The sequence below is a fragment of the Drosophila elegans genome, unplaced genomic scaffold (genome assembly GCF_018152505.1).
Source record: "Drosophila elegans isolate 14027-0461.03 unplaced genomic scaffold, ASM1815250v1 contig_111, whole genome shotgun sequence".
Classification (NCBI taxonomy): Eukaryota; Metazoa; Arthropoda; class Insecta; order Diptera; family Drosophilidae; genus Drosophila; species Drosophila elegans.
In genome coordinates, this window is record NW_024545475.1 from 65831 (window position 1) to 88293 (window position 22463).

At 34.9% G+C, this 22463-nt stretch overlaps 1 protein-coding gene and 2 long non-coding RNA genes across 10 annotated transcripts; 2 read left to right on the forward strand and 1 right to left on the reverse strand.

The window, feature by feature from the left end:
• Nucleotides 1-24: 24 nt before the first annotated feature.
• Nucleotides 25-21891, reverse strand: LOC108134993 (zinc transporter 2). Of its 6 annotated transcripts, XM_017255526.2 has the most exons (11): nucleotides 21655-21890; nucleotides 13120-13176; nucleotides 12684-13024; nucleotides 12445-12591; nucleotides 12174-12336; nucleotides 11826-11979; nucleotides 6163-6345; nucleotides 5863-5989; nucleotides 577-746; nucleotides 438-508; nucleotides 25-377 (listed from the first exon to the last, which is right to left on the reverse strand). In XM_017255526.2, the coding sequence occupies exons 3-11, from the start codon at nucleotides 12972-12974 to the stop codon at nucleotides 268-270; spliced, it is 1416 nt and encodes a 471-aa protein (XP_017111015.1). In that variant the 5' UTR covers nucleotides 12975-13024; nucleotides 13120-13176; nucleotides 21655-21890; the 3' UTR covers nucleotides 25-267. The 6 variants fall into 6 exon arrangements, with proteins under 6 accessions (XP_017111015.1, XP_041563375.1, XP_017111014.1 ...); XM_041707441.1 differs by having other exon boundaries at nucleotides 12684-13176; nucleotides 21691-21890; XM_017255525.2 differs by having other exon boundaries at nucleotides 12684-13176.
• On the forward strand, nucleotides 13742-17083 carry LOC108134996. 2 transcript variants are annotated; one of them, XR_005977024.1, is made up of 4 exons: nucleotides 13742-14693; nucleotides 14754-14891; nucleotides 14960-16779; nucleotides 16841-17083. It is a non-coding gene; the product is annotated as an uncharacterized LOC108134996 (long non-coding RNA). The 2 variants fall into 2 exon arrangements; XR_001773873.2 differs by having other exon boundaries at nucleotides 13891-14693; nucleotides 14960-17083.
• On the forward strand, nucleotides 19764-21048 carry LOC108134995. Of its 2 annotated transcripts, none has more exons than XR_001773871.2 (3): nucleotides 19764-20051; nucleotides 20100-20183; nucleotides 20243-21046. It is a non-coding gene; the product is annotated as an uncharacterized LOC108134995 (long non-coding RNA). The 2 variants fall into 2 exon arrangements; XR_001773872.2 differs by having other exon boundaries at nucleotides 20038-20051; nucleotides 20107-20183; nucleotides 20243-21048.
• Nucleotides 21892-22463: the final 572 nt, after the last annotated feature.

Here is a 22463-nt window from a genome sequence, read left to right on the forward strand (position 1 = left end):
TATATGCATTGTATATATAAAAAAATGTTGGGTTATATTAATATAACTTAAAATATATTTTCTTTGGCCTAACATGACTGAAATTTCTAAATATAATTTCCAAAGTAGTTGTCATTAAGCAGAGGCAATAAATAAGCTAACTTGATGACATGGATAAAGTAAAAAATACATGAGTGGCTAAAATCACAAGAAGCCTTCGATGCCTTTGGTAGGTCAGAATTTAGAAGCTTATAATAAATTTTTGGGTAGGTTTATTGCTTATTAGGGCTACGCAGAAGCTTGTTCTAATTGAATGGTGGAATGCATCACGTTGTATCTCGGGCCGGAAACAAGCTTTGTGGCCGCCTGAAGTATCTCATTTCTGTCAGATCGAGAATCTGCAACGCATAAAAGAGTTTAAGGGTTAAGAAGGAACTCGATATGTTTTAGAAACTTACCTGTGACGAGATGCACCATCATCACACGTTGCTGGGTGGTGTGTTGCCACACGTTAAGGTGGTGTACAGATCTACGAACAAAAATCAGTATTCAAAAAAGAGGGTTTTGTTTTCACAGGTCCAATGTAGGTCCACTCACCTGACCCCATCGAGGCTGGCCAGCTCGCAATGCAGGGCGCGCAAGCTAAGGTTTAGTGGCACTGCATTAAGGAGGATGGCCAAAGACTCTCGAAAAAGCTGCACCGTCGTTATTATTACAATTATAGAGAAGAGTACCGTGCACAGCGGATCCGCATATTTGGCACTTGGCTGGAAATGAACAAATCACTAATTTAAATAATCAGGAACGCTATAGTAGAATGCCCCGACTATTAAATACCCGTTACGCAGCTATACAATTTCAATAGAATAAACATATCCCTCAAAATGATTGGGTTTACAATTTGGAAAATTTACATTAATGGTCATAACTTCAAAAATAATGGCATAATTTGGAAAATTTTGTATAAGTCGATATATATCGATATATATCTGACTGACCTCTACCATGTCTCAGAATGCCGTGACAGACATTCGCGATTTTTGGGACATAAAGTGGGCGTGGCCTCATTTACGCTGTGAGGGTATAACTTAAATCTACATTTTAAATCCAATCTCATATTATAGTTTCCAAAATCTCGACGAAAAGTTACGGTCAATTTTGTTGTTGTTATTTTACTTATCCAGTTCATATAGTGGTTGATTATTTTATTAGATAAACATCACCTCTTGACGAGGTAAAACAAATACTACTCATTAGAAAGTCTGATTTCAGACGTTTTAAGAGTTGAAGTTACTTCACGTTCATTTTACCTTGTCAAGAGGTTTTTTTGTTTGATATCAGAAGTTTTGGTTTGAAACTACAGTCTTATTACTGCAAAGCTCCAAAACATAGTTACAATAAAAGAGTACCTCAAAATCACGACCATGAATAGTCCCTTATATTTGGCTATTGAAAAAACCATAGCACACAGTTCTGACAATACATGAAAACTGTACAGCTCAGTTTCATTTAAAACTAACGTTGCGGGTGTCAATAATAAAATGACACGGTTTTGACATTACATTGTTTGCCTCATTCATTAAAGGCAACTATATGGATACTGCTTGAGATTTTTTTGGATATAAAATGACGGTCACACTGCCTTTTTAACGTTAAATCCAAACTTTATGGTTTTTTTATTATATTGTTTTTATCCCGCTAATTTGAACTTTTAAAGGTTTTCAGTTGTTACATTTTAATGGTAAAAAATATTTAGTATACAATTAAGCCTCGCTTTTTCATTTCGTTTTGTCGTCAAATCCAATAAATGAGCAAAATTGTACTTTTTAAATAAAATATTGCTCATTGATGTATCGGACCAGGGGTATTTCAACGAATAGTATTTTTATGCCAAAATCAGGTTTATATATTTTACTATCGGGTATCGGTTCTGACAACTTTCCTCAATCATTGGAATCGTCATAGGCTGTCTTGCTCGCACTTACGTAAAATCGTATTGTTAAAACAAAAAATTAGCAATAAATGAGGCCAACAATGTAGTGTCATAACCCCATCAATAAATGAGGCGAACAATGTAGTTTCATACCCGTAAAAGTAAAAACCTAATTTTGGCTATAATTCTCTAATTATTTTCCTTGAAGAAATTATGTCAAGGAAACGTAAACAGTCCTTAAAATGTAAAGCAAGCATCCTTAGCCTTAGTCGTTTGAAAGTTGTAGGCGTGTGAAATTTATTTTTTTATAGCCGCAAAGCCGCAAACCAAAAGACTTTCTAAAGCTCTTAGTATACACAAACTTTTTTAAAAGCGATACCATTTCATTTATTAAGATCGGACTATTCTTTGCTGATTTCGAATATTGCGGCTCGAGCACGCTTTCCGGTGCTTATCGTCACAACGTTAACGGCCGACCACACAGACTATTTATAGTTAAAAGCAAATAAATTCCGGACCATTTTTCAGTTTATTTCATTGAAATCAACCCTTATTTGAAATGAAGACAAATTTCGGATTAATTCAATAAAATTAAAAAACGCTTAGTTTTATATTTTTAAATTATTTTATAGGCAACATAAACCTTTTTTGTTATAACTGTATAGCAAATTTGGAAAATATTACTTGTTTTCTGAAGTTGAGAAAATGCATAACCGGTGTTTTCATAATTGTTCAAAAAAGTAATGAAAATTAAAACAAGAAAGGAAGCCAACTTTGGCAAGCCGAAGTTTATATACCCTTGCAGCAATAAAAACATTGAAGCTATGATGATTTGCAGCTTAATTATTCGATAGTTCCTGTGGCAGCTATATGATATCGTTTTCCGATTTTAATAAAATTTAAAGCGTAATTTTGAACTGTCAAATTAATTAACAATAAGACAAAAAGAATTAAAATTTTTCTTTTTACAAAAAAGTTAAGTTTTAACAAAAAATCCTCCGATTTTGATGAATTATAAACCGTAATTCTGAAATAGTTAACCATTTATGTCGAAGAACTAATAGAAAAATTTAAAAACAGCGAAGTTATAATTTTTTTTGTATTTTTTTCCGATTGTTTCTATGGGAGCTATATGATATAGTCGTCCGATTTTGATGAAATTAAACCATAATTCTGAAATATTTAACCATTACTATATCTCGAAGAACTAAAAAAAAATTTAAAAAGAGCAAAGTTGTAATTTTATTTGTATTTTTTTCCGATTGTTTCTATGGGAGCTATATGATATAGTCGTCCGATTTTGATGAAATTTAAACCGTAGTTCCGAAATATTTAACCATTACTATATCTCGAAGAACTAATAAAAAAAATTTAAAAACAGCAAAGTTATAATTTTATTTGTATTTTTTTCCGATTGTTTCTATGGGAGCTATATGATATAGTCGTCCGATTTTGATGAAATTAAACCATAATTCTGAAATATTTAACCATTGCTATATGTCGAAGAACTAAAGACGGACATGGCTAGATCGACTCTCCTAGTAAGGCTGATCAAGAATATATATACTTTATAGGAAATGTCTCGTGTGATGAAAGTTGTCAAAAAGTTGTGTTATAATGATTTAAAACCAACTATGACCTCGAGTTTTACACAACATTAATTTTCAAACCATTTCAGTGATTATTTCGATAAAATTTTGGTTGGTGAACAATAACAATGTATAAATTAGTTGCTTATTGTTATACAGTTTATAATTTAAGGAATTATTTTAAGTTTAATTTCGCTTAAATGTTGTACTGTAAGGTGTATGCTAGAGGTGGACGAAATATCGATAGAGAAAACCAATTGACGGAAAATATAATGCTATCGTTATCGCCTTATAATCGGTGACATGGCATCACTTACATACATATACCTTACAGAGTAAAGTTTCAGTGGAAGTGCAAGTGAAACGTTATGAAGCAAAATAAATATGCAAGTAATTTATGCGAAATATCATAGTTTTAACATAAACCCTTTTTAATGCGCAATGCTGGCTTTTAAATTGTAAGAATTTAAGAATTGTAAGAAAAAAGTTTATTAAAACGTATATAAATGCGCAAGTGGATATGTATGTAAGTGTGTATTTATGTTACCGGTAAGGCGCGCAGTTTAAATTGCGCAGAAGTTTAATTCGTGGAAATAAATAAAGGAATTTTATTTAATTGTAGATATAGAAAATATTTTTAAGGAACGGCAGCGCGAGATGCTTAAAGTTGTTTTGAAGGTACGATTAAAATGAATATAAAAAAGTTATAACCAATTAAATTATTTTGTTTACAATAGAACATGGAATTGATGATCCTTCCTATTATTAACGGGGAAACACCTCAAGGAAAAAGTTCCCAAACAACTTTTTAAAGAAAACAATAAAAATTTATAAAAATAAAACAAACTCAAATGTAAGTTTGAATAAAGCCTCTTTTTTCTTTAACTTTAAGTGATATCTGTCTTGAAATATTAGGTAATTTTCTCACTTTTTAGGACTTTTTTTTTCTGGGTGTAAGAATACTTTTGGGAAAGTTTCATGCAAATAACTTTCAAAATGAGAGACTAGTTTGCGTTGAAACGGACCAATGGACATGGCTAGATCGACTCTAGGTCATATCTATCCTCCTCCAACGCCGCTGCTTCTACTCGGCGTTCCCTTCGCTCGCAACGCCGGCTGCCAGCCAGGATGCCTGAGCCAGGGAAAAAGGAAACTTATACAAGTAAGGAGCGCGAGTCTAAGAAGCCCGGCGTGTCTCCTTCGCCAGCTGCACAGCCAACAGGCAGGCACTCCCCTGCGCTCCTTGACGCCAGAGGCCACCGCCAGTGGCTCCAACTGGGGAAACCTGGACCTGTCCTGCGTGGCCTACAGAACCCCCCAGCGCCTCACTGCCCACTTGGCCAGCTGCAAGTAATTCCGGATTGGTCCGAGAGATCGAGAGCTTACATTCCATGTACAGCACACTGACAAGGCTGCAGATCCGAATGCGTGCGTTTAATAAACAGCTGACTATTTTTTTGTAGCACCTTTAGGTTTTTGGTTTTACGACTGTCCATAAGCACCACTTAAACTTTATTAAAAACCAGATTTCCAGACGGCAGAGTAGGGGTCTATGATAAAGCATGGACCTTATAGGTTATACAATAAAAACTACGTTGTAATGGTACAATTTCACTTATTGGCCTTTTTTTTAAATGACGAGAAAAAAAGTAAAGTGCGGCAAGTTTATATACTTTATATAAGTATATTCAACGAACGATATCGTTATCCTAATTCTATAAAATTAATCAGTAACCAATCACAATAGCTCCGAGTAAATTCCGTGAGTAATTTACGATATGCCTTAAAATTCTTGCATACAGAAGAATTTAACAGTTAAAAGCCAGTGTGACCGTGGACTTATTACCAACAAAAATTTCAGCAATCTCCATATAGTTGTGTCTTTCTGAACTTCAATAAATCCATCAATGAATGAGCCCAACAACGCAGTGTCAGCCAAGAACAGGGGTGTTTTTTTGACCATTTTCTCGGTAGAGATGGAAACATCGATGATGTCTTGCCAAAAATCGGTTAATCTTTTGAGGTTGAAGTTGGCAGAGTAGAGTATTTGCCGCATTAAAAAATTAACAGTAAAACCCAAACAACTGAGAAAAATGTACTACAATGATACAATGTTGATCACTTTTCGACGGCTTAAAATTTATTTTTTTTTGGCTGTTGAAAAGTGTTTTTTTGGCAGAGCGTAAAGATTGGCCGCAATAATGACTTATGCTAACGAAGTGCCAACATGTCATGGTGGATGTAGCAACCGCTGATTTTGTCAGAAGTTGACTAAAACGGATTCCTTTTATGAGCAGATTTTTAAAAGTCATGTTTGCGCACGAGAATAAATTTATTGGTATGTCCACAGAAAAAACTCACGTAAATTTTGATAAGGACGGCGGCCAAAAAAACGCCAACGCTCTGAACCAAGTCCCCAATCACATGAATCATAGCTGCTCGCAAGTTTAAATTTTTCTCTTCGTGAGTTAGTTGCGAGGATGTCGCCCTGCAGAGAGAGAGAGAAGGAGAGCAGTCAGCAGAAAATGTTAATACCAAATTATCAAATCAAATTTATTTCGACAACCGCAAGTCAAAAATTAGTTTGTTAATTCAAATAACAGGTATGTATTGAATCAACAATTGTAGTCCATGTTTGGGTTTGTCTGTATTAACACCTACCCGTTTGTAGACTTATCAGTCGTCTTCAATGGTACAGCTGCCTCCGTCATCAGAAAGCTCTCACTATCAGCCTCAGTAAGTGATTGGGTGTGCGAGGGACCGTGACTGGGTCTGTGACTATGATCGTGACTGTGGCCGTGTCCATTTCCCACGAACCAGGAGCCATGCAAAACAAACACCATTCTGTTGGGTACACAGAAATTTAATTCTACAATTATTTAATTTTCAAAAAAAAATAGAAAGAAAGCTTTAGTCGAGTTTTCCAACTATTAGATACCGGATACTTAGCTAACAAAATTTCAGTTCAAAACAAATCGAACTGCATTAACAACACTACACAGAGAAAATTTTGACGTTCAGAAATTGAGAATTTGAATTCTCAACTTGAGGATATGCTCATTTTGAGTACAGATTTCACCCATGAACTCACATTAAGAATATTTGTACTCATTTTAAGAAAGAATACTTAAAGACTATTCTGAATTTGAGAAAAAACGTTCTAATAGTGGGGCAAAGTGTACTCAAAATCGGTGGTCGAACGGTCTGAGATGTCCGAAGCAGGAAGCTAACACACCCAAGGTTTTGAGGTTCCGAGTTCACTTCGAGTTGTGTGATTCTTTTTATACCCTTGCAGAGGGTATTATAATTTCAGTCAGAAGTTTGCAAACCAGTGAAGAAGACATTTCCGACCCTATCACTAGTAGAGTCGATCTAGCCATGTATGTCTGTCCGTCCGTTTCTACGCAAACTAGTCTCTCAGATTTTAAGCTACCTGCATGAAACTTCCCAAAAGTATTTCTATTGCAGGTAGTACATAAGCCGGATCGGACAACTTTATCATATAGCTCCCATAAAAGAATAGTTTTTTCGGCAAAATCAATTTATTTTATTCAAAATAGTCTCCTTCTGCTTTAATACAGCGTTTTACACGGTCTAAAAGCATGTCGAACGAGTGTTTTAGCTCGTCGCCCGGTATGGCCGCCAGTATACCGGTGCAAGCATTTTGAATGGCCTCTACGTCTGCAAAACGTTTTCCTTTCATCGGCAAATGCATTTTTCCGAAAAGGTAGAAGTTGCACGGTGCCATATCAGGTGAATACGGGGAGTGGTTGATGGTTAAAATGTGATTTTTGGTCAAATAGTCGGACACAAGCTTCGATCGATGAGACGGCGCATTATCGTGCAACAAACGCCAACTTCTATCCTCGCGATATTCGGGCCGAACACGTCGAATACGGAGCACCAAAACTGCAAGGTAGAATACCGCATTAACGTTTTGGCCGGGTGGAACATATTCTTTCATGTTTAGTGATTAGTCACAATCTTGTAAAGGAAGTTCGGGTCTTTTTTTGCATCTTTATTGATGTCCTTGGAATGTTGAATTCTGAGCAATTTTTGGACGTCAGTCAATTTGTGCGAAACAAACCATGCACACACCTTTTGTAAGCCCAAATGTTCTGCGATAAATCGATGTTTTGGAGTGTTCAATACTATATTCATTAACTTCAATAATGATTTCGGATGATTTTTTGATGAATTCACGCACAATTTCGATGGAATTTTCGGTGATCACGGATTTTGGTTGACCCACATGTTCAACCACACGTGCACTCTGCTATGGGATAGGAAATCATCGCCATAAACTTGTTTGATTAATTGAAACGTTTCGGTAAAAGTTTTACCAATTTTAAAACAAAATTTAATGTTGGCTCTTTGTTCGAAGCTCATTTTCGCACCGATGGCAAAAACATACTGACACTTAAAACGCAATAACCTCGCTTCCAATAGATGAAATGTCATTAAATTTTTACTGGAATCGATAAACGGTAGCAGATTCTAACGCACCATAACGCACATATAGATGTCGCCACTAGATGGCGCTAGATTCAAAAAGTCCTGTTTACTTTGGAACTCACCTTGTAAAGTAATGGTTAAATATTTCAGAATTACGGTTTAAATTTCATCAAAATCGGACGACTATAGCATATAGCTCCCATAGGAACTATCGAATAATTAAGCTGCAAATCATCATAGCTTCAATGTTTTTAAACATACACGATTTACTTAATCATAATTTTAACGTTTTAAGAGTATTTAGTTTTTAAAAAAGCTGCAAGGGTATATGAACTTCGGCTTGCCGAAGTTTGCTTCCTTTCTTGTTTCAAGTAAAATACAAAAAATACGAAGAACATTTTTAATATAAACCAAAATTCGCCGGCAGGCCTGTATCCCGGATTGTTGGATTGCGGCTTTAAAAAAAAACGGTGCGTGCTGGTTGGCATGATTTTAACCCTTGTAGCGATCGGAATAAACCAATCAAATTCTTCATTAGTAAACTTGCAGATATCGGGTTGACCACTTAAAAAATAACAAAATGGCGTCGACTTTAAAACAAAAATGTTTTTTAACCAATTTTTTCGATTTTTTTAAATATTTTAATAATACTTATAATCAACATTTTTTCAAATCCGATGCAGACACGAGAGAGAGTAGTATAAACAAGATATATACCAAATTTCGAAGGAATCGGTCGAGTAGAACTTGAAATATCATGTCAACCACCTCAAAAATGTAGTTTCGAGAAAAACGCGTTTAATGTTAAGGAAACAAGCTCGTACGCAACGTCACGAAATGGGCTGTATCTCCCATATAATACGAATTTTTAAAAATATTTAAAGGATCATATTTTTAAAAGTCTAAGCATTCAAAAATGCCTTACTATGGGTTCTTTCTGAGGCACAGGAGGATGCTGGGACCCATCGGTGTTCCTTTGGACAAAGAAAAGCATCGATAGTGAGAAATAACAAGCGAATTTCTCGAGAGACAATCGTTGTTTTCATCGATTGTTCACCAGATCTACCAGCCGTGCTCACGCACATGGAGAACAATTCAGAATTCGGCGTCAAATCAAGTACGAACGGTGTCAAAAGTAGGGAAATTCGAATTCTAATGAACGCCTCAAAAGTTATTGAAGAAAGTGCGAAAGATATTGGTTTGACTACGAAAAATTCTTTATGCAAGTATAAAAGATATTTAGTTTAAGTTTCTTTTCTCTTTGATTTCATATGAAATTAGAATGACAGGGAAAATGATAAACTGATAAGTAAAGGAAAGAGAAAAGCAAACTTATTTTGTTCACTGTAAATCGAAACAACCGGATTCGAAATTCGTAGACGCATTAGCCAGTTGCGCCGCACTGTCATCACAATTTACTATGTACTAAGCCCGTAAAAGAATTCAAAGTAATTTGTGTGCAATCAAATAGCTTTTATTAGCTATACTTTTGAGGTCAACTAGATACAAATTTAAGTAAAAGCAGAACATTTACAAAAAAAATTTAAAACCAAAAAAATAATAAATTGACTACTTCGTCTGGGATTTGAACGAAATGTTCTTGTTTTAATTTAATAGTTTTTAATAGATTTTTGATAATTCTATTATTTACAAAACACTATAAGCAGGGTTAAAGCGAAAAATATCGTTTTCTCTGTGTATTAAGAATAAACATTTTAAAATATTATTATCAAGTAGGATCCGTACTTATTTTGTACGCGTTCGTCCTAAAAATTGTAAGTAATATTCGGTCGATTTTCAAGTACGTTCGTACTAAAATTATTCGTACTACTTTTTTCTGGTTGTATACACTAACAATTTTTCGTTTCTTCCTTGCGGTCCAATTCGTTACTGATAAGACCGAGTCAAGGTAAAAACAATATGGAAAAAATAATAACTACGCGCAGTTTTGGTTCGTTGTCTCCAAATATTTCATTTGAAATAAATCAGATATTTATTAAATAATTTTTTTTAACACATACTAAAGTATTTTTCATATTAAATAACCGTTATATCAATTTGTGTAAGAACTTAAAAAATTAAATTTTAGTTTTTACCTTTGCCAAAAATAATAGAAACAAAACACTATTTAACCAATATTTAGTAGTACTTTCGAATATAACACTGCAGAGCATCGGCGATTCATAGAATTGACTAGGCTGGCACAAATTTAGGGTTTAATGGCATACCACTCGGCTTGCACTTTCTGACACAATTTCTCCTTGTTTTTGCCCTGAAGTTACCTATGTTTTCTTTTAAGTACTCCCCATAAGTTTTCAATAGGGTTTAATTGAGCTGGCCCCATATCATTCACTTTTTGGCAGCATTATGTTTTCAAGTATTCTGCGGTAGTCTTCTGAAAGCATAATTTTCTTTTATTCAGAATAAAGGTCCAACTCCAGAAGACCCAAAAGCATGATGTTCCCTCCTCCATGCTTAACTGTCTTAATGGTGGGCTTAGAATCGTAATCAGAGTTTTTTGGGCGTATTACATATGTTTTTCCTTCTGATCCAAACATATATATGTTTAAGTTTCATCGAACCACAGGAAGTTTTTCTAATTTTGGCGGTCTTAATCTCGTTTTTAAAAAAATAAGTATTTCTTTAGATGTTAAAATATTTGAAAAGATCGACAAAATTGGCTAAAAACACATTTTTGGTTTTCAAGTCGACGACGTTTTGTTAATATTAACTTTTTTTAATGGTCAACCCGATAACGGCATTTATACTAATGAAGAATTTGTTTGATTTTTTTTCCGATCTCTACAAGGGCTGAATTCATGTCAACCAGAACGCACCGGTTTTTTTTGAAGACTCCACCTCATCGACCTGTATCTCGGAGAATATTGGTTTTTTGTATTTTGAATATTGGTTCTTTGTATTTTTAAAATGTTAATAAAAGACGTATACAAAATTGTATATTCAAAATGGTTTTCATTTCTAATTTATCTTACTTCAAAAATGCCTTAAATTCAGGCTTTTAGACCAGAATACTCCATTTTAAGAGGAACTTTTCTAGCTATAAGTGCCTTTAAATTACGTTAAGTCACCCTGTTTATTATTGTTCGACTAGTTACAGTTGCCATTAATTTATTTTTGAGTTTCTTTGCTGTAAGGCATGGTTCCTTTTTTTAATGTGCTAACAAGCTGTTTTTGGATATGGCTTGCTTCCTACCTCGTATCTCCCCTAATTCATTCATTAATCGCCGAAAACAGTTTTTTATTTGAGCACATAATTAATTCGGAAATTTATTTCATTGTTTTGCCGTCGTCATTTAGTTTCTTGATAATATAACTCTTTCTTTGTCAATGCAATGTAATCCGCAACCCATTCTAAATTGAAAAGTTTTTAAACCTTAATTAATAAAAGTTTATTTCGAAATATCGCTGTAAATCGATCGCGCTTCTATTTTTCCACCCCAAACGCGTAGTTATCCGCAAATTGGTGCACATCGCAAGTAAAGCGAAAGCGACTAAAAAGAAGCCTAGAATGAGGTGCGGTTATCTGTGCTCTACGTAGAGTTGGCTTCAAGTCTAGAACTTTCCTACATTTTTAGCAATTGCGTTCGAAGTGCAGAAAAGAATGTGCTTTCCCTTATTTTTTCAAACCACTGCAGTGCAGGCCTGAATGTTTAAGGTTCCCGATCAGAGAGTTATATTTGCTAAGGAATTGATATCATATATTTTGTATGTTGAGGGTGCGATCGTCACGACTTTTTAACCTCGTTTGGTTTGATAATGCCTCGTGTTTGGTTTAATAATGCCTTAAATGAAGATCTAAGGTCTGTCCTAATTAGAACGCGTAGTCACAAAAAATGTTTATAACTTACACAATATTAATGGCGATACCAATGCCGGATATGACCATCATCATATCGACGTTCAGTTCAAAGTCCTGAGAGTAGATCCTCTGAATGGCCACCACGACGAGCAAGGAGGTCAGGAGCCAGATTCCCAGTATAGAGGCCAGAGCGCCGATAACCTCTGTTAACCAGGGTTAAAAACGAAACAATCAAGAAAATGTGGTTAGTAAATAGCCAAGGCGGTGGACGTGAGCGATTGGAGCTGCCTGTGGGCAGACGGGTTCAATGCCTGATATAAATGGGGGCGAACACTCAATATGAACTATAATGCATCATATTGACCCGAAATAATGACAGACACAATTGGCTACTCACCGAAGCGTTTGTAACCAAAGGACATGCGCTCGTCCGGGGGTCGACCGCCCACCCAAATGGCGACCAGGCCGATGACGAAACTAATGCAATCAGAAGCTAAATGGGCTGCATCCGTCATAATGGCTAGGCTTCCGGCCAAGTAGCCGCCAAGGAACTCAATAATCTGTGTTTGCCGTTATGGCCGGTGATAGCGCCGCGGGGCATAAAATGTATCATAATTTAATCAACAATGCGTGCCCACACATATAGAGTGCGATGTTCGACTTCTCACCATAAAGATGCAACACAGGGACACCGCGAGCAGAATCTTAGATTTTGCCTCCTGTGCTGATTTGGTCCTACGATTGGCCCCGAATCCCGGCTGACGGCTGCGGCACTCTAGCTCCATACCATATTCCATTCGCTCGTGTTCCGAGTGCTGCAAGTGTTTAAAAATATGAGTGTATATTTAGGTCTATTACATATAAATGGCCCGCGGAGCACTTGTATCCCGCAATTAAGCGCACTTACCTCCTTGCCTGCGTTGTCATCACTGCACAGGAGGGGCACCTCCCAAGACTGTTCCTCCGAAGTCCGGTCGGTTTTCGTCTTTGTTACTACCACACAGCTCTTAACGCCGTTGTTGTTAAGGCTGTGTTTTTTTCCGTACACGTTTGACAGGCGATCTGCTCGATTGGCTGGCTCCTGCTGGAGGCCCGGATCCGTCTGATTATCATCAACGTACAGCGCGACGCCCTCTTCGCAGTCGTCTTCGAAGGCGGTGGGCGGCACGTTGGTATCAAGCTTCTGATATTTTGGCATGGTCTTTAGTCTCTTTTTGCGTTTTGTGCGCGTGTTGATGTCAGCGTTTGCTAAGGTGGAATTGGACAGTTGTTATATAGTTTGCGCAATGTGAGCATCCTATTTATCAAAATTATTATTCTGACACATTGAGTCAATCAGTTACAGGCATTGTGATCGCTCCTCTTTGGCTTAGTCAGTATATAAGCGCACCAGGTACATCCTGTTGAAAATTTAAAGAATTTTAATATAGACACACGTATAACTTTAAAATGAGTAAGTTAAAATATTTTGAATATTTTTGGGATTAATAAATACTCCAGACATGCTAAATTCGTTCCTTAAGAATATCAAATTTTTAATAGAATTATAAGTCAATAAGCAGATTCCATAATTGGAATTTCCTTTTATCAGATATGGAAACGAAATTAACTCAAAATATCCCAGTGTTAAACATATCGGACCAAATGTAAAACGAGGAGACTAATTACGAAACATTATTTATGTTAAACAAGAAAGGAAGCAGCTTTTGCAAAAATTAAATATTCTTTAAAACAATTAAATTATGATTATATATGTTTAATTACAATTATATATGTTTAAAAACATTGAAGCAATGATGATTTGCAGCTCAATTATTCGATCGTTCCTATGGCAGCTATGTGATATAGGTTAACGATTTGAATAAAATAAAAAGCGTAATTCTCAACTATTAAATTATTAATAAGTCAAAAAGAATTAAAAAACAAGAATGGAAGCAACCTTCGTCAAGCCGAAGTTCATATACCCTTGCAACTATTGCAAAAATTTAATTTAGTATCCACAAACGCAAATATTGCGGCAATATATAGATGTCTCCTTGCTCACGTTTTCCGGTGCTCATCGCCACAACGTGAACGGCCGTCCACAGTGTTAGTCGCCCGATTTTAATCAAATTTAAACTGTAATTCTTAAAAAGTTAATTATTAGTACACGCAGAAAAATGGTTAGAAAGAGCATCCAATTTTTATTGGGTGAGAAAAAATTGGATGTTGTACCTATTTAAAATGAAAGATCAAATAACGGTGATGGTTATTTTAGCAATTTAAAAATGATACCTCCGATTGGTTTTTATATGCTTTGAATTGGATAAGACTGCCAACTTTGTTGGAAATGATGACTTATACTGGAATTCGAATTTCGATTAATGAGTCAACTTTTTTGAAAGGCAGAAAAGAACTCGATTAATCGTAGTTGAAAATCGTATTCGACTGACTTTATTCAATCCTCGAAAATTCTGTTGAATTTATAGGTTAAGAGTTAAATTTTTTATGAAAATAAATTTTTTCAATTCGAGAAAATTCATCATCAATACTTAAATATACCAAAATAATATCACAAAAGTACATACAAACGATTATTTAACACGTATACGTGAAAATAAAAACAAACGGCAATTAATCATTCAAATAAAGTGTTCAATTTTTGTCAATTTTTAAGCCTACAAAAATCGATAACATCGATTATTTTACAATAATCGACAATCAACTCTCGACTATCATTGGCTTTGCATTTTTCATCCCTACTCTTTTCTGTTCTTTTCGGCTGCTCGCCACGCTCGCTTCGCTCGTTCCGGTATTGCCCCTTTTTTTGTGTTAAGTTCCTAGAAAATTCTACAAAAAGAGATGGATGAAAAAAGTTTGGAGTTTTTGGAAAATGTGGATCCCGAGAACGCAGAATTTTTGATTGTTCTTTTTAAAGGTAAGTTCTCTCATGCTCATTAATTGATGCCTGAATTTATTTTTCTATTTTGTTTTCTAGGCAACGTACTACGTACCAAGGCAGCCGAAAACTAATTTGGTAGGCGCGAAGCAGCCCAGGGGTAAATTATATGATAAATATACCTGTATAATAAAAGATTTGCGTGCTTCAGGATTACGGTCGAAAGAGTCCGAACAGGTATGTCATGAGAAATGTCCCTTTCCATTTCTATAAAGTTTCTTTTTTTATTTTTTTTCTCTTAACAGCCAACAACTGTTCATGACGATGGAGTAAAGAGAGATGAACAGGGTGAAGTGAAGGAAGACCTGGAGTGGTTAAGACGATGCCTCGAACCCGAGGTTGAGGCTACTGAGCGGTGGAGGACTTCCGATTATCGCCTCCATTCCTTAAGAGTTACTCCTACTAGAAAAAAGGCTATTTGTCGTCAAATTCATTCAATTACAATTTATTTGAAAATAAAGAACTTATTGAAAATTTTTTTAAGCAATTAAAATAGATATAATATCACTGGTAGATGGTTTTATGAACCAACTAAATACCAACCATATACAAAAAATTGGATCAAGCAAACAAGCGCTTGTTTTGTCGAACTCTCTCAGTTGGTGAATATATCCAATTCCTGTGGATCCAAGAAAACTAGATAATCCAACCAACAAATTGGATCGCTCCCCAGCACCTATTTAAAATAGTTGTATTATCCAATTCACAGGTGTATATTTCCAACTATTTTTCTGCGTGTATATCTTAATGAACTTATATATTCTGAGATCTTGACGTTCATACAGACGGACATGGCTAGATCCGCTCGGCTATTGAGCCTGATCAAAAATATATGTATATACATTATAGGGACGGAAACGTTTTCTTCGACCTGTTACATAATTTTCAACGATTACAAAACAACGACTATAAAAAGAAAAAAACATCATATCTACTGTTTTCAATTGTACGGGTATCTTATAGTCGGTGACTCGACTAAAGGTTTTTTTTTTTATTTTTTTTTTACTTTCTTGTGTAAAGATTGTATATGCATGTTGTTAAAAACATCGACTAGATCGACTCTCCTATTGATGATGATCAGGAATATTTATACTTTATAGGGTCGGAAATATCTCCTTCACTCCGTTGCAAAATTCTGACTGAAATTATAACAACCTCTGCGAGGGTATAACAAAAAGCAAGTGGAATCTAATTGTTTGAAGCCATGAATCTATGTTTAGCTTGTTTAGAAGCAATGACTGAAAACTAATCGCCTTCTATTTTCACTTTAATTTACGTGACCCTGCTAATCACAGTTTGTAACAGTGTGTCACAGTTTTAAAAAATTCTATTCCATAAAATAGCGCTTGAACAATGCAGGTTTTAGCTATAAGTAATCTTATATGAGTGGGCAGGCAATTTTTAGTAACGGATAATGTCCTTATTATGCCATATGTTTTTCCTTCAGACTTTGTAATATGATCACTCTAGGTAAGAGTTCTGTGAATGTGAAACCTAAGTTTACAGCTGTTTCAACATACTCAAGTGGCGCGTTATTTTAGCTCAGTGGTCGCAATAAATTAACAACTATCTTTCTATTACTTATGGCAAGACATTTTGATTTTGATGGGTTGATCCCAGTCCCTTGTTGCCGGCCCACTTATTTTAGCTACAAACAGACGATATGAAGTAGAATAGGCTGTTACACTTGATAGACGTGCTTCATTGCGTCTAAACAGCTGTTCCTTTTTTTGATTTGTCAAGGAAAATCCTCCCGCCTTTTTTTTACCAAAGTTCGTTGTTGTTGTTTTCGGTCATTAGTGGTGACAGTACCCCACGATAGTATATCGATATGCCAAATATCGAGTAAACATCTAGTATAATCGAGTAAACATAGGCAAAAATCAAAATTTTGTAGCCTGATGCACTTTAACGCCCCTTTTCCTCATCTCTATCTGCCTATACGAAACCTATGTAAAAAATAACTGCATATAGCCACAGACGCAATGACGCAGTGAATAAACCCAAGTGTAACTAGGCCCTAAGGGACGACTCGCATAAATTTGGACATCATCAGCATACAAGTGTAAAAAAAATTTAGATAACGCATTGGGAAGTCATTAACATACATATAATTTAAGCAATAGAGGACCAAATCAAATGAAGATGAAACGCTATACAGTACAACAGATTGACGATGGTTTTGAAGGTACGAAGACAAGAAGTTTTAGAAAACATAAACATCTACGAAGTTTACACAAAAGACATTATGGTTTACTTCGAAGACTTTAAAAAGCCAGTAAAACTAAACGTATAACATTATTTCCGTCTATTTGTTCCCTTAGTTCGTCTGAAAATTTTAAAATGGCTGAGGTACAGCTTTTTTTTCCTAAAACTAGACTGATTAATTTTAAGCATTGCATTGTCGGTCATAAATTTATTGAATTGATAAGCCATGAGATTTTCAAATACCTTTGATAGGAGTGGAAAATGGAGATGGGTCTGTACTCAAATATTTGGTTTGTGAATCGGAAGTATTTTTGGCGTTTAGTTTTTACTTAGTTACTTAGTTTTTAGTTGTTACGTTATGTATGGCAGCAGTACTTTTTAAAATTTGCAATTTATGTTGCCAAACCCAGTGGCTTCACTCTAAATTCATTGTATACTCTGAAGAACATTACACCTGCTAACACACAGACTGTTTTATTTTCAGTGATTTCAGGTACTGTGCAGTTTATTATCATTAACATTTACATATGTCTTGTGCAGTTCTTGGGTTAAGTTTGCATATTCCCAAGTTTTATATAATTTTCCATGTATGAGTAGTGGAAGGTGCGTTATTGAATTGACGGGAATAGAAATTTATCTTGGCGGTATCAGTAAGTTGGATAGCTTTTTGTCTCAAAAACACCGCGTAAGCTTCACATCTCCTGTACTTTTTCCACTTATTGTACGCCCCGTGACGCTGAATGTTGCATCTTTAATGTTTCTATAAAACCATTGTTTTTCAGAAGAACGAATAACTTTATGACGGACAGGTACGAGACAGGTTTATAAATAACAAATGTTGTGTTGTAAAAGGTTAACTTGTTCCTTAACTCCGGAAAGGGAATATATGTTATTCCAATTGCACGAATTAAAGGCTCAGTCCAAAAGGTCACAGTTGATATTTTTGAAGTCCCTAAAAACTGTTGTATTGTCAAGGTATTGTAGGTCAAGGATGAAAAGGATTGGGCATTAAGTTCGTCATATGTAGCTACTCTGTCTGTTTAAGACACAAAAAATAAATCTAAAAGCGAGTTGCGGGTTTTGGTAAAATGCGTAGGGGACACGGAGTTAACCAACTTCATCCCCAGCGATTTCATGTCCTCTGTCCTTAAAATATCGCTATTAAAATTATTATTATTGGCACGTCAGGGAAAATATTTAAAAATTGGTTATGGTTAATCCGACAATTAGGTCGGTATATACATTCAATTAGCAGTTCATCAGCATTCCTTTGGCATCTTATTTCTACAAACAAGTATTTAATTGCACGACAAGTTGAATGTTTACAAACAAACGTGTAAATTAACTTTTTACTCACATATATTGACCATGACCAGAGCGATACAAATTATAACCATCACATTCAACTAAGACATCATAAAAATTTGGAAATAAACCATGTTTCAGGCACACATATAAAATCGAGGGTTGATAAAGAGGTATCAAAATTCAAAACGACACATATTAAGAATAGTTCTCTTATTTCCGAGAACCCTTAACAGCTCATGGCTATCTGATCGATTGGGTCTTAAGTTTATGTTATTGCTGTGACTCATTTTAAATTATTTAATTGAAATATAAGCTGCGCACGTTGTCTACAAATATTAATGAAACAAAGACACACCATTATGATAAGCAGACTAAAATTAAAGTGACTGATTCTAAGCATTAATAAATATAATAAAATGATAATAATTAATATTTATTTATTTTAGTATGCCATTTTTCTCTGGGTGTATGACCACGGGAGTTCTTTGCTACGTCAGTAATGTTTAATGGAATAATCGTAGTCCGCTGAGAATTCTAATCGCAGTGCATTAATGGTATGTCAGTCGAAAAAATTATGTACAAATGTATGGTAAAGTCAAACAACTCTACATTCAAACTGCTCCAAATAATACAACTGCACGACTCAAATCTTATATTGTGTTTAAATTCTTATCAGCGAACATTTCCCTGCTCATATATGTGTAGTGCGGCTAGGTTGCTTACGCATTTGTTGTATGTTTTTTATCATAAGTTTTGTTTTATGTTAGGCCGCACGCGTTTATTGTTTTGCTGCCTTGGGGCCCTTGAGTTGCGATAAGCTTCACGTTTCCTATTAGAGTTGTCAAAGCCCCAGCAAATTAATAACTTAAAGAATTTTATTAACTAGTCGAGACATTTCTGACCCTATAAAGTATATATATTCTTTATCATCACCAGTCGATCTAGCCATGTCCGTCTGTCTGTTCGTTTCTACGCAAACTAGTCTCTCAGTTTTAAAGGTATCTGCATTAATTTTTTTTAGTTCTTTGACCTATAGTAATGGTTAAATATTTTAGAATTACGGTTTAAATTTCATCAAAATCGAATGACTGTATCATAAACCTCCCATAGGAACAAACGGAAAAAAAATAAAAAAAATTATAACATTCGTGTTTTTTAATTTCTTTTTAATTCTTCGACATATAGTAATGGTTAAATATTTCAGAATAACGGTTTAAATTTCATCAAAATCGGACGACTATATCATATAGCTCCCATGGAATCAATAAAAAATACATATATCAAATTTTTTTTTTAATGTAACTTTTCTATTTTATAATTTTTTTAAATATTCTTTTTGATTTATTAATAATTTGACAGTTTAGAATTACGCTTTTAATTTTATTTAAGCCGGAAAACGATATCATATAGCTGCCACAGGAACTATCGAATGGTTAAGCTGCAAATCATCAAATCTTTAATGATTTTAAACATATATGCAAATAAATGATAATTTTAATGTTTTTAAGGATATTTAATTTCTCCAATATCTGCAAGGGTATATAAACTTCGGCTTGCCGAAGTTTGCTTCCTTTCTTGTTTTTTTTCATTCTTTTTCTGAATCGACAATATGATGAGAATATTCTGTACAAATTTTAAATCAATCCGAGCAAAACTAACGGAGATACAGCGTCTCAAACGGTAGGCAGTAGAGCTGGAAAAAACATAGGCGATGTATCGATACATCGATGTTTTTCGAAAATCGGGAAACATCGAGGTTTCAAAACATCGATGTTCGATGTTTCCTCTTTACCCATCACTACTTGGCAGGAAAAAATCTTGGTAAGCTGAGCACGTTTTTTGTAAGAAACTTAAGTAAATAAATTATAGATTACAGTCTGATTCCGAAAGTTTGATATTGGTTTTGGCGGCGCTCAGAAATGGAGAAGGCTTTGAAAGAGCAGAATAACAATGGTAATTAGAGCTATTATTTACAATCATATGATTTGTAATGTAACTTTTGTCCAATATAGTTGCCTGTCAAGAGGAAGAAAGCGACAGTACGGTCCCAAGTAAACATGCGTTTTTAAATACTTCTGCGTTCCGGCCACCTCTACTGAAAGCGAGAGGATGTTCAGTAAGGCCGGGCTTATTATCAGCGAAAAGCGAAGCTCGCTTAAGGCTAAAAACGTCAATATGTTATTATTTTTAAACAAAAATGACTGGATTTCTTAAGTTAAGTTATTTTCTTATTCTTTTGAGTAGAACTCGATATTATTTTTTATTGTAATTTTCATTGAATTGTGATTTAGTTTTTATTTTGATTTTTGAAGGAAAGAGAAGAAATATAAGCTGAGTATATGGATCTCAAATAAAGCCTCATTATTTATCAAGACCTTTTACAAATTTGATTTATTTATGGTATTGATTAATAATATGTGATGGAGAAAAATACATTTTTTCAAAAACACCTTAAAATAATTCGATGCATCGATACATCGATGTAGGGAAACATCGATTATTTTCCATCTCTAGTAGGCAGTGTTACCAGATTGTTCACGTATAAAAAACCTTAAATCGATTTTCCCGAAAACGTCTTTTTTGAAGTTTGTGAACATCGGAACTCAAAATCTACTCAAACGATCCTTTTGAATATTTGAACATTACTTCTTCACACAAATCAGTACGTTATCACGAACAGTTTTTTAAATTTTTTTTTATAAAAAAACGCGGTTATTTTTTATACCGTTGTAGAGGGTATTATAATTTCAGTCAGAAGTTTGCAAAGCAGTGAAGGACACATTCTCAACCCTATATAGTATATATATTCTTGATCAGCATCACTAGGAGAGTCGATCTAGCCATGTCCGTCTGTCCGTCCGTTTCTATGCAAACTAGTCTCTCAGTTTTAAAGCTATCTGCATGAAACTTTCCCAAAAGTTGTCTTTCTATTGCAGGTAGTATATAAGTCGGAACGAGCCGGATCGAACGACTATAGCATATAGCTCCCATAGGGACAATCGTATAGCTGCCATAACAACTATCGAATAATTAAGCTGCAAATCATCATAGCTTCAATGTTTTTAAACATACACGCAAGTAAATCATAATTTTAACGTTTTCAAGAGTATTTAGTTTTTGAAATAGCTGAAAGGGTATATGAACTTCGGCTTACCGAAGTTTGCTTCCTTTCTTGTTTTTTAAAATAAACTTTAAGTTGCGTACTATTTCAATTTTCTCTATTTTTAAATAATTGTAGTCTTTTAAATTTCGTTGTCACCTTTTGATTGAGTTTTATTTTTTCAGCAAATTTCGAAGCATTAGTAACTAAATATAGGACAAAAAAATGGTTAAAACTAAAAGATATATTTTGTTGGGCTGTGTTATCAGTCTATTCTGCCCGACGTTCGCTTTCTAGTACCAGCGATTGGTTGTTGTTACCTACTTATATAAACAGTATAAATTGACTTGCGATGTTTACAGTTGAGGGAGTAGGATTTTCAGCTGCTTATTTATTTATCATCCCATCAATCTCTTTGCCTTCTCTTGTTTGAGGCTGAGAAATTACCCTGATTTAAACTACACTTTACACTACACTCTCAGCTAATTTACGATTTTCGATCGCGACCACCAGCTCTCGTTTTTTCAGGCCGCACGCAGCGACGCGTGTAGTTCAACTACCAGAGGCGTCGGCGTCATCGACTCATTTGTGGTCCGTATATGGAGAGAGTGAGGGTTGGGTGCCGGCATCGGCGCCTCGCTCTCGCTTAAGTGCTAATCGGCTGGCTCTCTCGAGTGGTTCACTCGAGTGATTTTTGAGTGATTTGCAGTGCTCACAGCGCAGTAGCCGAAGTGGCTAATCTGTAACGTACACTTAGAAAATAAATCAAAGGTAATCGCGCTTGGTTTTAGAATATTGCCTTTGATTTTAATACACGGCCGAATGCACCTACACTACAATAAAAAGGAATATATGTGGGGTTTAATTATTGTAAAAAATAAACATTTTATATTTAAGAAAAAAGAGTTCAAATAACGTTACTTACTTTAATGAATATCTTTCTATTTTATTTTCGGGGTATAAATCACATCAATATTTTCATTTAACGCCAGTATTGTTCCCATTTGAGTTATATGATATAGCCGTCCGATTTTAATAAAATTTAAACCGTAGTTCTGAAATAATAAGCCGTTACTATACATTGGCTCCATCGCATAGTCGGACAACTATTTCTATAAAATAAACATGCCACA